We start from the raw sequence: 16,496 nt of genomic DNA, 5'->3' as shown, positions 1-16,496 counted from the left end.
CTCAGCAATTAATTTATTTGGAGACCTATAGATGTGGAGAAGTTCTGCTGTCCTTTATTGCAAATGGAACAGTGCAAATGTTATCAGATTTACTGTAATGCAGGTGGAAATACTTTCAGGATTAAATGTGGTTTCAGTCATTTAGTACCCATTGTAGTAAATGGCTATGTTTCTTTGTACAGGTTCCGCAAGAGCGGTGACATTTGAAAACATGCACTTCGATGATCATAATGCTGTTTGGATATAACTACAGCAATCCTAGTGAGTCACTTTAAGCAATGACTGAAACCCAATTTTAAGACAACCATTACAGTTGTTAGATTTTCAAGTAAAAGATGTATTGGGTAAGGGAATGATATAGATCAGAGATATAAGAACCTGATTATAGAGTACTGTGAAATGTCTAATATTTTATTATAGCTATAAAAAACAAGTAGAGGTACTTACTGGAACGTAGCTTGCATTGATATAATCAGAACATGGATCATCATCTACATTTGAAAGTTTCACTCGTGTTGTGTCATCTGTGAAAGATTCATTGGAAATATATTACTACTAGATCCTCATTAATAGAATTTAAATGGGAACATAAAAATGGAAAAGGAGTAACTGTTCTTTCATAGTAAGAGCCTGAATATCTGGTACTTCGCAGTAAAGATCTCATATTTCTACACTGCCATTCATCTAGATGTGTTAGAAATCAGGTGTAAAATATTTTAACTTGAAGGAAATACCAACTATATTTTTTTGAAAACCATGTACACAGTTTTCAACAACAAAAACTCCTCATGCACCATGTTCATGGCTGGATTTTCAAGCAGGAAAACAAAGTTATGATGTTTAAAGTAACATTGCATGGATGGAGAAGCCTTTTTTTTTTTTTACTCATTACCCATTCTGTACAGGATTTTGCTAGAGGTATGCATATCTTTTTTCATTTTAGTTTAGGACTTTCAATCAAGTTCATTTCATTCCTTATTAGATTCATTTATTCATTTCTCTCTTTTGTCTTTAATGGTAAATACATACAGTTAAGCTGAAACTGTTTCCCTTCCTATTTGTGTGTGTTTTTTTAAACACTTTACTTCTTACAATTAGATCTGCCTGGTCAAATTTCAGACAAATAGGATGAATGATCTTACAGGCAATTCATTTCTGGCCTTACTGTCTTTATTCAATTTGAATGATGTCCTTTGGAATGGTACTCTCACCAAGTGATTATCTCTGCCAAATTTCAGGGATAAGAAAAAGGTCCCAACTGTATAGGTAATTAAAGTTTTCAGAGCAGGCACGTGGAGTTATCTGGTAACACAGTAAGGGGAGCAGAGGTGCATGGTACCCAATGGCCTGCATTTGCCATTCCAAGGAAGGCAGGCAGCAGGACCACATCTCTTGACAGATTTGTCAATGGCTGCATCGACATAAGCATGCAAAACCATATTTATTCTATGGCAGCAACAGCAAGAGAAGCAAGAACAGGCAGGTATAGAATCCATAAGTCCATTTGTTGCTCTGCTCTGGTGCTGCCTCCATCTAGTTCTCCATCAAGCCTGAACAAATTCGGATATTTTCCGAAGCCTGGAATCCCTCTTTTTCTTCCTTTTTCCGCTAACCCATGTTGTAGTATTAGGAAAAGCCCTTCAAAGGTCTAAAGGGCAGGGGGGAATGGCTACAAACTGCCCCATGCCATTTTGAAAGCATAACTTAGCTCTACCCCATGTAGTGGCTGCAGTCATATCAATGTGCTACCTGAAGCTGTCCTACTGCCATTGAGCTGGAGAAAATGCCTCAATGGGAGAAAAGAAAAAGGAACCAGATAAGTTATGCCCAAATTGGACACATTGTCATACAAACACTCCTATTCACTGTGGAGGCTTCCTGCTGACCATGGAGAGAAAAATTTTTTCCTCCCCCAGCTCACCCCAAGAGCATGCAGAGTTGCACAAGAACTCCCAGTGATTCCCCAGTTAGTACTGGGTTTTTTTGGAAATAAAATATAGTCTCAGTCTACATTTCAAATCACAGAAGGAACCCAAATTACTTTAAATGTTTTCTTATAAACAGAATGTGTATAGAATCAGTACTGCTGAGTGTGTTATTTATGAGCATACTATAATGGGTTCAGTTGCTGATGTTTTGAAAGACTGCTATGGAAGTAACTCTGCTGTTTATCTTTTGGGGCAGATCTCATAAAATCAGCCATGCATGAGGAGGGTCCTATTTATTGCTACATCTGCCTACCATCAACACTGACAATTCAGCAAAATTGCTTTAACAGCTGAAACTTTTCATAACCAGGGGGAAAATTATTAGACACTACATTTTGGTATGAAGTCAGCATACTCTTTTTTGAGAGTATACATTATGAATCTCAAAGAATGACAGAGGTGCTTTGCTGCCAGGGAGGACACTGGGATGAAGGATATGCCACATTTTCTGTCCATTTGTTCCTGATGAAAAGATAGAGGAGGAGGGAGAGGGGGAAAAAGGTTCCTGCCGAGTGTTAGACTTACAGGGCAATATGTTATTGTATCGATTTTTCCCTCTGTTTTCTGGCAGAAGTGCTATGTCGCAGGATTGGTTTCGACCCACATCCTTCAGATCCTGTAAAAGGCAGAAGAAAATGGGAAGTGAAAATAGTTAAATAATGTTTATGTGCATCCTCTACAGATTATCAGCTGTTCAAGGCCAATGGAAAGGAGTAGATCTATATGTGACTGAAATTAAACAAATCTGCCTTGAGACATTCTTCATCCAGCCTTTGCTCTCTCACCTTTTCTAGGGCAACCTCTTTCTCACATCTTGCTCTTCCAGCACTAAACTGTTTTTCAACAGAACAGTCAACCACTTTTCACCATGTCATATTAAACTGCTGTTTAGAAAGTTGTAAGTCAGTTTAAAAGTATATAAATAATAAAAGGCTATGATTGTTGACAAATAATCTACAAAGGATCAGGCTACATATGTGGGAATGCATAGTGTGTGTGTGGAAGGTGGGGTATCCTGCAGGTTCAGGAAGTGTACAGTAATATGGAAACCAGGATGGACAAGCTGCGAAACACAGACAATTTTGTGCAAATCTCTGGAAAACAGGTAGACTATGGTGTCATCTGCACTTGAAGTTGCTACACAGTGCCCTGCCCTCCCAGCATCTGCCACCATATATGTGATGTAATCTCCCTTCTTGGTTACTTGAAATGCATCTCCTTCCCCTCAGTGTACCCTGGTCGACTTCCTCTGCAATGATTCTATTAACTTTAATTGGATAGCTCTTGAGTAAACACATTGGCTGATTATGCACAAGGCATCTGCTGTGCGATGAGGACAAATGTGCATTGCTGCAAGATTTCTTGTTCAGACATATTTCCTTAAGCCCAGTTTCCACTTTCTATTCTCCCCATAGCAAGCAAGACTACTTCTAGCACAAATTTAATTTTTTGCTTTGCAGCCAGAACAGGCAGATTTGCCAATGAGCACAGCTTTGCCCCAGACCTTTTCCCTCTGCCCACAGCCAGTCTCTTAGTCTCTCCCCGCACTCCTGTGCGCTGCTTTGCACACTTCCCCCTCGCCCTCCTCCATGTTGCTGACTCCTTCCCACTTCTCTAAATGTTCATATCAATACATCAAACAGCACAAGACATCCTTACTTTCTCACGTGCCAGGAGGAGGGAGGGAAGGAGAATGTGTGGAGAAAGGGAGGCTCTCAGCAGCCAGCAAAGGTGCTCCACATCCCTGCCATGATGTCTGCTGGGATCTTCCAATACTGCCAGTCAGAGGGCAGGAGGGGTGTCTGGATGTGTGTGTGTAGTGGTGGTTTCCTCCTCTTCATCCAAAGGCGCGTGCACCCCCCGCCACAGTAAGTACCTCTAACATCAGCAGCAGCTGAGGAGGCTGTGCCTGCCCCCGCCCGTTCTCTCTCTATTGTTCAGACCTACTCTCTGATCGTTCTCCACCACCACTACTGTCATGCCCTTTGCCAGCAATTACCCTGTTGACTTCAAGTATAATTTCCCTTTGCTCTGCCAAAATAAAGAAAATCTAAGCTGGTTTTAGGTGGCTGACATAATTATCTTGCCAGAGCCTGATCACCACTGGTTATTATTGTGGAAGGGGGTCCCCACCACCAAGACCTGGCACTGGCAGCCCTTTAAATTCTGATTCCAGGACTTCCTGGAAAGGAGCACGAAAAGCTGAGAGGTGAAGAATCATGTCTAAGGGAACAGGGTCCTGTGCATGTGAAAGAGGGAAATGCTCCCTTGCAAATAATGAAGCTTTTTCTCTTCTGTCCATATCCTCCCATCACCAAGGTCACCTTCCCTGTCAAAGCAGTTTGACAACAATGGCACAACACACCCTATAGAAACTAGCAAAGACAGGGCTTTCCCCCAGCCCACCTCCCTGACTAAGCCTTCCCATCGTTTCTCTCTCTCTCTCTCTCTCTCTCTCTCTCTCTCTCTCTCTCTCTGTGTGTGTGTGTGTAGAGGGGAAAGGAGGGGAAGAGAATATCAGTGAGACCTGTGCCTTTAAATCTGTTGATGGGAAGATAAGAGACCGGCAAAAGGAGAGACCGGCAGTTGGGTAAGAACTGGGCTTCTGCCTCTGCAAGCCCAGTGCATAGAGAACAATCTCAAGGTAAGTGTAATCGGCCACTGTGTAATCCCTGTGTAATCGGCCGCTGTGAACTGCAGCCAAATATACCTAAACAACACATTTGAACAATCGCTTCTCACATTGTTTGGATCTTACCTCATATTCCTTGGACAGGAGATAGTTGGAATCTGCTTGAAGGTTAGTGAAGTGCATTTCAAATTGATTCACTTTTATTGGGCTGGAATAGTCAAGAAAAAAAATATCCCCCACTGAGATCATAGCATATAAACAAGGAGATAGGTTCATCCAAATCAGTCGAAGGAAAGTTATCACTAGTGAATTAATATTAGCTCTTACCTGGAAGTTTTCCGGTTCCTTTGTATTTAGAAAGAAAAGAAATAATATGTCAGCTGGTGTGTAGGAAGAATGCATTGTTCTATGCTGCAAGAGGCAAACACTTTGACCTTACCCTTTGGGTCCTAGATTCAAGTGGACTGACAGTGGCCGGTCTCTTCGAATGCTCATCCTTGCTGTTGGTCTTTCCTGACCACCACTACAATACAAAAAAGTAACAAGGATGCCATTTTGTTTCACTAGGGTGAATTTGGCTTGCCAGGAAAAGTCACTTATGATCTAAAACAAATATGCTCTGTTCAGCCGCCATACAAAACTGTGGTTTATTTTAGCTAGTGTGAATTGATGCACCAGGATTTGGTTTGTATGCACTCCTTCAAACCATGACTTGCTTTGACAAATGCTGTTTTCATCACCTTCACTCAGGCCAAGCATCTTTGTAGCTGGGAAATCTGCAAGGGAGCATCAGGGAGCATATCACGATTTAGGGTTGGATCATCTTAAAAAGATCTTGAAAAGATCCATATGTGCAAGACCAAAGGAAAGGGGCTTTCCCTGAAACAGTCCTCCAACTGTTTTCTTGCGTTGTTATTGAGGTTTCCCAGTATTTTAAGGGGTATTTTTGTCTGCTTCAGGAGGGGGAAGATGTGGAAGCTGTGAGCCTGAGCACAGATTTTAGATGGGATCCAACCCTGTTAGAATGTTTATACATAATGCAAACCTCTTGTTAAGACTAGTTTATCAGCCATAACTAATGTCAAGCCATGAATTTATATTCCAGTTTTAAGTATTTTAACTAACCACAGCTAGTAAAATAGGCTGCATTTGGACAATTACCGTAATTTGCTGTCATTTAATGTAACATATGATGTCTGAATCATGCCATTATGTTTGTTACAAGAACAAGTCATGAATTAATCACCACAACACAATTATTTTGCTGCAGTGTGCTACAGCTTTCCACTTGATACATATTATATTCAAAACGTAATATTAATTTACATATTTAACTTATCACTTTGACATGCCCTGAAATTTATATCACACTATATATGAATTTCCATCTATCCTTTAGAACTGGGAAGAAAGAAACATGAAGCTCAACTTACTTTACTTTTTGCCTGCAGACCAGAAATGCAGTGACAGCTACCATCATAATAATAAGGAATAAACCAGCGCTCACTCCTTCTATAACTCCAAATAAGGTCTCTAAAAAGAATAAATAATCTGGGTATAGATTTTTGAGGCTACAAGAAGCTTATTCTATTATATACTATGCTTACCTCCTTTTCGGTTTTCTGATGATACCAATAACAAGCAACTACATTCAGATATTGCACAATGTGATTAATAGTTGTAAACTGCCACAAAAATTGCACATTGTCTAAGTAGTGTGCATGCTCCCCCCCCCCCCAAATAATGCACACTGATGAACCAATTGACATTATTCTCATGGAGGCTATGCAAGTTAATTGGGCAATGTGCAGTATTCCCAATTCATTTTCTCACTTTCTTATAGAGATGCTTCAATCTTTGCAGTGATTATGTCTGCCAGGAAAATGTTCAATAGCCATATTCAGATAGGAACCAAATATCTTATCTATTTGTTCATCTACCAATTGCTCTGATTGGCTGTTGAACATGTTTACAGCTACACTGCAACTACTGTGATAGAGTATCATTTCTTTGCCTTGTGGGGGCTTTTACATCTGCACAGTAGATGAGTCGATTCTATACAGAGTCAAGAATGGTCGGGTCAGATAATTAGATGATGAAGTAGAAGAGTTTGGATTTATACCCCACCTTTCTCTCTTTTAATAAGACTCAAGGCAACTTACAAACTCCTTTCCCGTCCTGTCCTCACAACAGACACCTTGTGAGGTAGGTGGGGCTGAGAGAGTTCTGAGGGAACTGTGACTAGCCCAATGTCACCTAGCAGGCTCAATGTGTAGGAGTGGGGAAACAAATCCAGTTCACCAGACAAGAGTCTGTTGGTCATGTCGAGGTCTGGGGAATAAAACCCAGTTCTCCAGATTAGAGTCCACTGCTCTTAACCACCACACCACCCTAGCTTTCTATGATGAGAGATCTATGCCTCCAATGTTTTTCAAAAATGTGCATGCATGAAATAATATAGACATAGACATAAACTAACCCCAACTGGTAAGACTTAACACACACACACACACCAGTTTATAACTGCTGGGAGAATGACTGATTTGTTCAATGTTTATTTATACTACAAACTGCCAGTCGAATGTATCCACAATTGTTATGTGGGAGAGGGAAAAAATAGGACTCCCTGTTCCCTGCGATGTACAGGGAATCCACCCCCCCCCCCCCCCCAGCTCCCTGTTTACAACTAGTGAACAGTCCCTCAGCCAAAACAGTTGATGTTCAGGCATCCCTAGTGCCTTATGTTTTCATAGAGATGTGCAGACTGTGAGCATTTATGTACATTATCCAATGAAATTCGCACAATTCACAACATGTACATAATCCATTACTCTGTACTGTCCTTCACTATTTATTTATATGTAGATCTTAGCACTGGAAACTTTCTGGGGCTAAATTCTGAAATTAAACTATGAAGCAGATTTTAGACCACTAGTATTGAACTCTTCTGTGAAAAAGCAAACTCCACATACTTCAGTAGCTAAAGCTCTTCAGAGGATTTTCAACAGCAGCTTTTCAAAAAGAACATCTTAACAGAGTAGCCTCCAAATCGGGAAGCCACTGATGATTTTTCCAGGTTCTCATTAAATATGGCATAGCCTTCTGCCTGGATGCATTTGGTGACAACAAGAACTCTTAGCCAAGCTCTGCAAAGCCCTTCCTAGTCTCAACTGTCTCTAGTTAAAGCTCATATTTCAAATATCCCAAGAGGTAAAACTAACCTGACTCAGTTGTGATTGGCAAGGAGAAAAAGGTGTCAGAGAAGAGTGGTTCAGGGAGTTCTTTCAGGTCATCTCGAAAGAGTTGTGTGAAAGCCCGGATACTGATCCTAGGAGAGGAAGGAAAGTGTTTTTAAATTAGAACTCTCTGGGAAGTATAAAATATAATTATCATTTCTTTTACTTTTTTCTTTCTACTTTGACTACTGCTTAAAAAGGTCTAGTTGCTTTTGACTTTTTCCAACTCAAGAAAAAGGACATATTTATCTGCATCCAAACTATGGAGTTGCATAGAATGGTGATCCTTTTCTTATGGAATGAATCTTTCTCTATGAATAGAAGTGCTCCCCTGAATCCACAACAATTCTTCACTAACTTGCAATTCACAGGTTAGAGGCTAGAATACACAGATAATTTGCAGGATACTGCTACCTATTTGATATAATTTATTAAAAAGTTCCTCAGGGAGGCCTGTTCAATGAATTGAAGTGAGGTGGGGCTTCAAGTGGCAACTCTGGGGTTAGGGTAGGGGAAGCAGCCTTTCCTTCTACCTTATCATACCAAGTAGAATTTCCTAATCCATGTCCATCTTTTAGTTCCAAGTATATTTTCTATTTTTAAACATATTTTCTGCAATATTTATGCAACTCAAGTTAGATAAGGATTTGAATGCAGCGAGAGAAAATGTATTGTAGTTACAGTTTTGTAGTGACTTAGGGAAGGGAATGGACTGAAAGAGGAAATATTCTGGTCCATTTATAGAGCTGTAAATCATGTGTAAGAGTTTTGCTGTGTAAACTATGTTAGTCTAACTTCATAGATGTCAATAGCTCTGCATAGGGCTGGACTATAGATTTGTTTGCTTAGGTAGAGTATTAGACAGCAGGTTTTATTGCCCATTCTGTTTTAGCTTTTTCTGTTCCTAGGCATAGCCAGCTACTAAATGCGTTTAGAAAAGCTGGTCCATTTTTCTAGAGAACTAGCACTCTAAACTTGTCAATCATTATTAATACTGTGTTGGCAAAGGAGATAGAACACTCATCCTAAATGCTTATTTGCTGGCCCAGAAACAGTATTTTAAGGAAAAATGCAACCATTGGTCCATTCTGCACAGATAAAATAAAACATCCTGAGGATGCAAAAAAAAGGCATGCTGGGAAGGCACTCCGCACAGCCTTTCCCCCAAGACATCCTTAGGTTGCCTTCTTTTTGCTCAAGAGGTCTTTTTAAATAAAATGCTTCAAAATGCACCTTTTCCCCCGAAGCAACCTGCAAGATGTCTCTTGCCTGGCTATGCAGAATACAGTGCTCAGGAGATGTCTTATGTTTCCCTCCTGTTCATTTTGCTCTCTGGTCAGTTTCATCCTCAGCTTGTGCCAGACATTTTGTGTGCAGCTGAAGGGATTCTCCCTGCTGCCATTTGCTGAAGGTTGCCTCAGGACATTTGCTCTGCAGGCTCCGATCCTGGGTGTCTTTTCACCCCCCCCCCCAAAGTACACAGTTGTACTCAGCTGGTCCTGCCAATTCTGGCAATATATAGTTTTCATTTTTTTAAAAAAAAATTGAGGACCTATCAAGAAAAAGTAAATCTTAGAAGTTTGGAAGACAGGTCTGATGTCCATTAAAAATATTCAGTGTTTTGCCCTCAGACTGACTGAGGTTTTTTGTGCAATAAGAAAAAAATAAATTAAAAGTCCCTCTATTGAAGGCAGGCAGGTCAACTCAATGTGTTTCAATGGGTGGTCAACCCATTTTCCAAGTGGCTAAGATTCTCTTATGTCTGTTTGCATAGCTACAATGATAACTCTTCAATTAAAAAAAACAGGAAAACTATATATTGCTGGAATCGGCAAGACCAGCTGAGTACAACTTTGTACTTTTTGGACTGAACAAGTGCCCAGGATCAGAGCCTGCAGAGCAAACATCCTGGGACAACCTTCAGCAAATGGTGACAGGGAGAATCTCTTCAGGTACACACAAAATGTCAGATGGAAGCTGAGGGTGAAACTAACTAGAGAGCAAAATGATAGGGCAGGAAACAGCCTCTTTTCCCCTCTGATGCCTTTGCTGATTGGAAAGAGCCCAGATGCTGCTTCCCCCAGAAATCTTATTTTGGATGTATGGAATGAAAAGAGGCAGTTGCCTCTTTTTAAGATGTCACACATAAATCTTTTTTGTGCTGTGTGGAATGGACCATTGTGATCTAACTTATAATGGTTTTGAGATTGTTTTTCTATCTGGAGGTTTCAGAGAAAAAGTTAATATTAGACAGAAAAGGCTCAAAGAAGGCACATTTATTATTGGTTTCTAGGGGTCACTTTACAAAATACTATTTTTGCACAAGGATGATCAATTTTGTTAAGAAAAAATCTATATCTACGTCGCTGCGATGAAGTCTATTCAGTAGGATCAGAGGCACTGCAAATGGGATGAAAACTTTTTGTTTCTCTATATTTCTTCATCACGCTGTGCCTTGGGAATGTCATATTTGTGGATCAGGGCACAACTAGGAATAGCACTGGATACATTGTAAAAACCCCCACCCACGCCACTGTCCCTGTCAGAAGTATCTTTTCGACAACAAAAACTGAAGCTTGGATGCAACCACTGTGTTCCTAGTATCAGAATAATCCACAATAAGTGTACTATTATTTTCATATTCCAGGATACCACACAGAAAGATTTGGGATCTGAGGCTTTTCATGGAGGGATTGGAGTGACACATCAATGCAAACATTGCACAGAATCTCACTTCACAGACCTCCATACCTAATACATTAGGGCACAGCATTCATAGACATGGGTGAAGGAACTGTTTAGACATTAACTATGAGAAGCATGGCATCGTAAATGGCACAGTAAAACTTATTATTGTACTATAAATGGCACTGTAAAGCACAGATAAAGTAATTAAGCTGGAGATATTAATATACAGCTGCTTAAATGCTTCAATGCCTAGAGAGCACTGTTCTGAATAACATGCCACAATTTGGGTGTCATGATTGCCACAATAAATCTAACCTATAGGCAGTCCTGGGCTTAAGTGGCCCATCACAATATTTCTGCGGATTAGGATCACATTTTCCTCCCAAATTTTCCATCTCTGCTCCAAGTTTAATATCAAAGCTTTTTGAACTGGTGTCCAGGTTTTCAGTGCATTTACTTGCAAAATAATCTGTTTGATAGACTTGGATGGAGTTGTTCTGTTTGTATTCCAAGTACGAAGGTAAAGGATGACATTGTTCTGGCTTCAGTTCTTCACTGTCTGGAAAGGAGAAATTGGAAAAGTGAAATACTGTGCTATTTCTACAATGAGAATTATGCAAATCTTATGGAAATTTACAGTGACTCAACCAGTTGTGGAAGATAACAAAGGCACCATGTTAACTCATGAAAACATACCATCAGCCTCTCTTACAACCACTGTAAAATATTTTACAGCTCCATTGGTATCACTGAACCAGCTGCAGTTGAAAGTAAAGCGAATGGAAGATTTGGTGATAATTACATCCCTTTTGTTCACTCGAATATGTGGAGGTGGTGGTGGTGGTCCTAGGTGATAAAACAGTTGTGTTACAAAAATCATTCACTGACCTGTTACTAACTACAATAACAGGTTAATACGCTTAATGCTGAAGCTGTATGCATTTGAAATCTCTGTTTTCTGTGATCCAATTTCCAGTCAGCTAGAATGATAAGCAACATTAACACAGTAATCCCAAATTACACCCTTCTGTCCATTGATGTCCATGGGCCTAGAAGGGTATAACTCTGCTTAGGATGGCATTCTAACACCCAATCAGAAGCTAATGGGTGGGTGGGAATGGCGCTGCTTCAGCAGCGCCCCACCTGCTCCAAAGGGATTTCCCACAGTGCAGAAACTCAAAAATGGAAAAAAAAACTCCACTCATCTTGAAATACCCCAAAGGGGAGAGTAGAGGTACCACTAGAGGCTCTGCCAGTGCATAGGTGCCAACCAGAAACTGGAGGTTAAGGTCAGCCCTGCTTCCAAAATGCCCCCAGCCACACTAGAACAGCATTTTGCACCAGCAGGCTTGGACAATACAGGCAGTTCCTGGGTCAGGCATTGCAGAGCTGTGTGGCACCAGGATGCCCAGGTAAGTTGCCCCTTCACTGCTGCATTTGCTCCTTGCACCAGTGGAGTGGGCACTCACAACAGCACAGGAGTGCACCGGCTCCAGAGGGATTAATCCCCCCCTCTGGATTTGGCTGTAAATGGCCTTGCCAAAGCCTTACCGTTGCACAGTTTGTCACCTACTAAGTGGAATGCAGCCTACCTACCAGGTAACTGATAATCTCAGTCTTTCTGCAGTTCCAAAGCCTGCAGCAAAAAAAGGAGATTTATTGAGTCCTGGTGGGCCACTTAATGACCCAGTTTGGTCATGGATTTACAGAGTCCTTCAAACAATCACTGGCCATATTGTCTGTCATCTGGTTTGTTGCTTATTATAACCTGACCTTGTTTGTTTTCATCAAATGACGTTCAAACTGCTCATCTGATATAGACCAACAAAATATTATTCAGAAGCCCATGCTGATTAAGAAAGCATGCTATCTTTAACACCATGCTCATGGATAACTGAATGCCAGCTGTGAGACCTGCAAAGAATGGCTTTTTAGCCCCAAGTTGCTCAACCCTTCTGTGATATCACAGCAGCTCAACTAATAGCAGTAATTTGCTAATAACATTTTTTGTTATTTGCCATGAAGGAGAAATGGTTAAACTGATGGAGATTCAGAGAAGTAACTCTTCTCCTTAACACTCACTGCAATAAGCACCTGAGAGGAGAAGAGAGAAAGGCTTGAGAGAAGCTAGATGTCCTGCTTCATGACTGTAGGAAGGAACATATATCCAGCTGCCTTGTTTGGAGGGCTGCAGGATGCTAACAAAGGGTGCAAGAAAAGATCAATGGGGGAAAAAAGGAAGAAAAGATGAAAAGAGGCATTTGCAAATGGAAGGCAAAGAGATGATTGAGTTTTTGCTGATAGAGTTTAAAACATGTCTTTGGTTTTTAAAGCATGAGTCAAGGAAACATTTAGCAATTAAAAATACATTCAAAGCTTTGAAACGCATACATGACTTTATAATATGCACCGAATGCAACAAAGTGGAAATTCTGCATTCTGGCCACATGTCATTCATTTCAAAGGCTTCTATCTCACACTGGAAGTCCCTCCCCGCCACTCCAGTTTTCCTTTTCATTCCATCATGCTTGCAAATCAGTTGATGCAGAAAACTTACGATCTATCATAGTGATGGTGCTATCTTCTACCACTTCACTGGTCATATCAGCTGACTGCACTTTGATGGACACCAAGTATCTTTTATGAGGCACTAGGGTCATGATATTAAGCACAGATTTCTCTCTCTCTATTCTTTTGGAGAATTCAATCTCTTCAGTATCCATTTTCTTGCACTCAACACTGTAACCATCGAAGTCTGAGTCAGGAGGGATCCAGGAACATGCAATGGCAGTAGAGGTCTGTGGCCGGCAGTGCAAACTTTGTATCTTATCTGGTCCTTCAAAGAAAAGCCGATATAACATAGAAAAAAATAACTTTTTGAGTGATGTCTTGTGCTTAATTTGTGGTACAAAAAAGAATCCCAAGATATTAAAGCTAAAATTATTTTTTTTAAATATACCATTTCAAACAGTAAGGTTCTAATGCTAGCCACATCTACGGCTGATTTTGCACTTTAAAAATTCCCCGTGGTATATCCAGGAGCGTACCTGTTGCAGCACTTCTCACCCCACTCATAGTTCCCCACAACTCCCCAGCTCTTCCTTCACTCCAGCCAGGGATGCTGTGGGAAACCCCGAGAGATTCTCCACAAGCCCAGGGCTTTCCCCTAAGCCCGTGGTGGCGAACCTTTGGCACTCCATGCTGGCAGGGGCTGATGGGAATTGTAGTCCATAACATCTGGAGTGCCAAAGGTTCGCCACCACTGCCCTAAACACAGCTGAAGCACCGCAAGCTCTTCCATGATCTCTTCCATGCATTTGTGGGTAGTCTCCGTTTCCTGCCTTCTGATTGACTGAATCTCATCCCATTCCCCCCACTCTCTGGCAGTATTTTATTTTATTGTTAAAAATTTTTATTTTTAAAACCTGGTGATTGTCCCGCACACGGCCGGCAGGCGATTCTCCCACACATGTGAGGAGTTTGCTGAAAGGGGAGGCATTGATTCTCTCACATGCATGAGAGAATCACTGGCTTCCCCCACTGCAAACTGCTTGCATGTGTGGGAGAATCGCTGGCCAGCTTCCCCTCTTTAAACATCTTGTGAGTGTGACAGAATCATCATTTACATCCCTGCAAACTCCTCGCGTGCAGGGGGAGGGCAAAGGGGGGGGCGCCGATTGATGGGGCAGGCCAGAGTGGCAAGGTGGGGAAAGTGGGCCTGATTCTGCTGCTGAGGAGTTCTGCACTCCGGCAGAAGCCACCGGCGAAACAAAAGGGCTTTTCAAAAGGACCTCAACCTTTGCAGTTCAGGAAATTTACAGAGCAAAGCCGGTGCCGCAGGGCGGTGCTGGGCCAAAAATGTGACAGACACGTTGGAGGGCCAGGGGCTGTACAGAAGTCCCGATTGCATCAGGGCATTCCCTATGCCAACAGAGGGGCAATTTTGGCACGCAAAATCAGCCTGTGACTCATCCCTTGTCCAAGAAGAATCGGAGTGTCTCATATTTTTGTAACAATTCTTTAAAATAGATTAGGTTATAGATCTCACTAATACTGCTGGATTGCAGTCACCAATTGAGCTCTGGGTTCTTCTGGAAAATAGCTATTGCAGAAACATGATCTAGAAAGGTAAAGAAGTATCACCATGCAACAATTAATGCATCTGCTATCAGATTTAAACAACACTCAGGCAAAATACCAGGTTGCTTCACCAAGATCTATCTTTACCCGCCCAGTTCTAAGTTCTTAAGAGCAGTAAGGCTTCTTAAAAGCAGACCAGTCATTCCTGATCATTTCTTTTTTTCTCCCTGCAGCCCAGTGAGTCTCCCCAGATATTGTTTCTGAGGCCAGGAATCCTTCAGAACCAGCATAGGGGGTAAAATCAGGGATCTTCAGTGAGATAAGGAAGTTGTCAGAAATCTAAGAGCTCTTAAGCCTTCGAAATCAGTTGTTGGATACAGGCCAATGTCCTAATCTAGTTCTGAAGCTTCAAACTGGGATCTTACTTGTCCTCACAGTTCCAGACAGAGATTCACTGTAAGTTTTCCGAATGGGACCACTGACACTCCTGACACTGAAGTGATATAGTCGTCCTGGGCGAAGGCCATACACAATGCGCCCTTTTGATTTGCTGCTGCTGTAAGGATTGAAGACATTAAGCGAATCCCTTGGGGTCCATTGCAGTTCAAAATCATCATAATCTGTCCAATCAGGAGGCCCCAACCACGTGATGGATAAGGAGGTATTTGTGACATCAGCAAATGATACAGAATTTGGAGGAATTGGTGCTATAGAGAAAGTGAAAAATGGAAAAATACATAATCCTATATCACTTGCATAACATAATACACAATACATAATACATAATCCTGTATCACTTGCATAATCATTAGGATGATCGCAATAAAATAGCATTTTATAGCACTATAGCGTTCATTCAGCTTTACATGCATTATCTTGTAGCCCAATAACACTTTAGAGGCCAACAATGTTTTTGGGGTACAAGCTTTTGAGAGTCAATGCTTCCTTCATCAGATACATTCATCAGATAGGTGTTCTACTGCAGAACAACATGGCTACCCTCTGAAATGATCTTGTAGCTCCTACTCCCAAATATGCCATACATTAATACTATTATCCCCATGCTGCAAAATGTGGGAGAAGGGGCTGAAGTTGAGCGAGAGTGTCTTTTCTATTGGGCTCTTGAGGATTTTCTGAGTCTTGGCTCACACTATTATCCTTTAGGCCAATGATAAACTTTTATATAAAAGAAACTCACTGATAGAATTCTTTGGGACAAAACTGATGAGATACTGGTATATCCATGACTGGATACTTCCATTGTTTTTGAAAGACTAATAGCTGCCATGTAAGAGCCCAGTTCATATCAGAATTATAGAGCCAAGGAGAGGGAAGAAGATTCCTATAGTTTCACCAAATGAAACTCCTATCCACATGCCATTATTAGCTCTGGAAAGAAAAAAGACTGTCAACACGAAGATGCCAGCCTTTTCCCCTTCCAGAGCTATTCAGTACATGGGGGAGGGGTAGTTTTGGTTAGCAGAATCTTGCCAGGATGGAAGAATCAAACCCCCCTTCCCCTGTGAAATAGCTATTAACTTTCTGAAAATGCTGGGAGCATTTAGTAATGACTCTTCCAGCATAATATCTGTCTGGGTCCTCTGTATTGTTCTGTCTCTTTGCCTACCCCATCCTCTGGCTGAAGAGCCTGTTTGTATTTTGTATTCTATAACACAAAAAAGTTGATTTTCTCCCAAGTTGCACAAGTTGTAGGTCTTAAGCAAACTTTCATACATTGGCCTGTTTAGTGTCTTTTCTTTCCTAATCATAAATAGGAGGCAGGAGCTGCATGTCACAGACACAATAGGCCATCTTATTCAATCAGTTACGTGAGTGCAAAGATTCTACCAACTATTGCCCACATACAGGAAC

The 16,496-nt window shown here is 41.2% G+C and overlaps 1 protein-coding gene across 4 annotated transcripts in view; it reads right to left on the bottom strand.

The window, feature by feature from the left end:
- PTPRB (protein tyrosine phosphatase receptor type B) overlaps positions 1-16,496 on the bottom strand; it is a 96,954-nt gene that overhangs the window by 16,130 nt on the left and 64,328 nt on the right. For all 4 annotated transcript variants that reach the window (XM_048500679.1, XM_048500680.1, XM_048500681.1 and 1 more), the window contains 11 exons: positions 15,050-15,331; positions 13,102-13,380; positions 11,241-11,390; positions 10,860-11,103; positions 7,842-7,948; positions 6,054-6,153; positions 5,060-5,143; positions 4,948-4,965; positions 4,747-4,828; positions 2,514-2,604; positions 448-524 (listed from right to left, as the gene is read on the bottom strand). In XM_048500679.1, coding sequence (XP_048356636.1) covers positions 448-524; positions 2,514-2,604; positions 4,747-4,828; positions 4,948-4,965; positions 5,060-5,143; positions 6,054-6,153; positions 7,842-7,948; positions 10,860-11,103; positions 11,241-11,390; positions 13,102-13,380; positions 15,050-15,331 — 1,514 coding nt within the window. The remainder of the gene's footprint in view (positions 1-447; positions 525-2,513; positions 2,605-4,746; positions 4,829-4,947; positions 4,966-5,059; positions 5,144-6,053; positions 6,154-7,841; positions 7,949-10,859; positions 11,104-11,240; positions 11,391-13,101; positions 13,381-15,049; positions 15,332-16,496) is intronic.

Source organism: Sphaerodactylus townsendi, linkage group LG06 (genome assembly GCF_021028975.2).
Source record: "Sphaerodactylus townsendi isolate TG3544 linkage group LG06, MPM_Stown_v2.3, whole genome shotgun sequence".
Classification (NCBI taxonomy): Eukaryota; Metazoa; Chordata; class Lepidosauria; order Squamata; family Sphaerodactylidae; genus Sphaerodactylus; species Sphaerodactylus townsendi.
The sequence above is the reverse complement of the archived record's forward strand: the minus strand, read 5'-3'. Positions and strand labels throughout refer to the sequence as shown.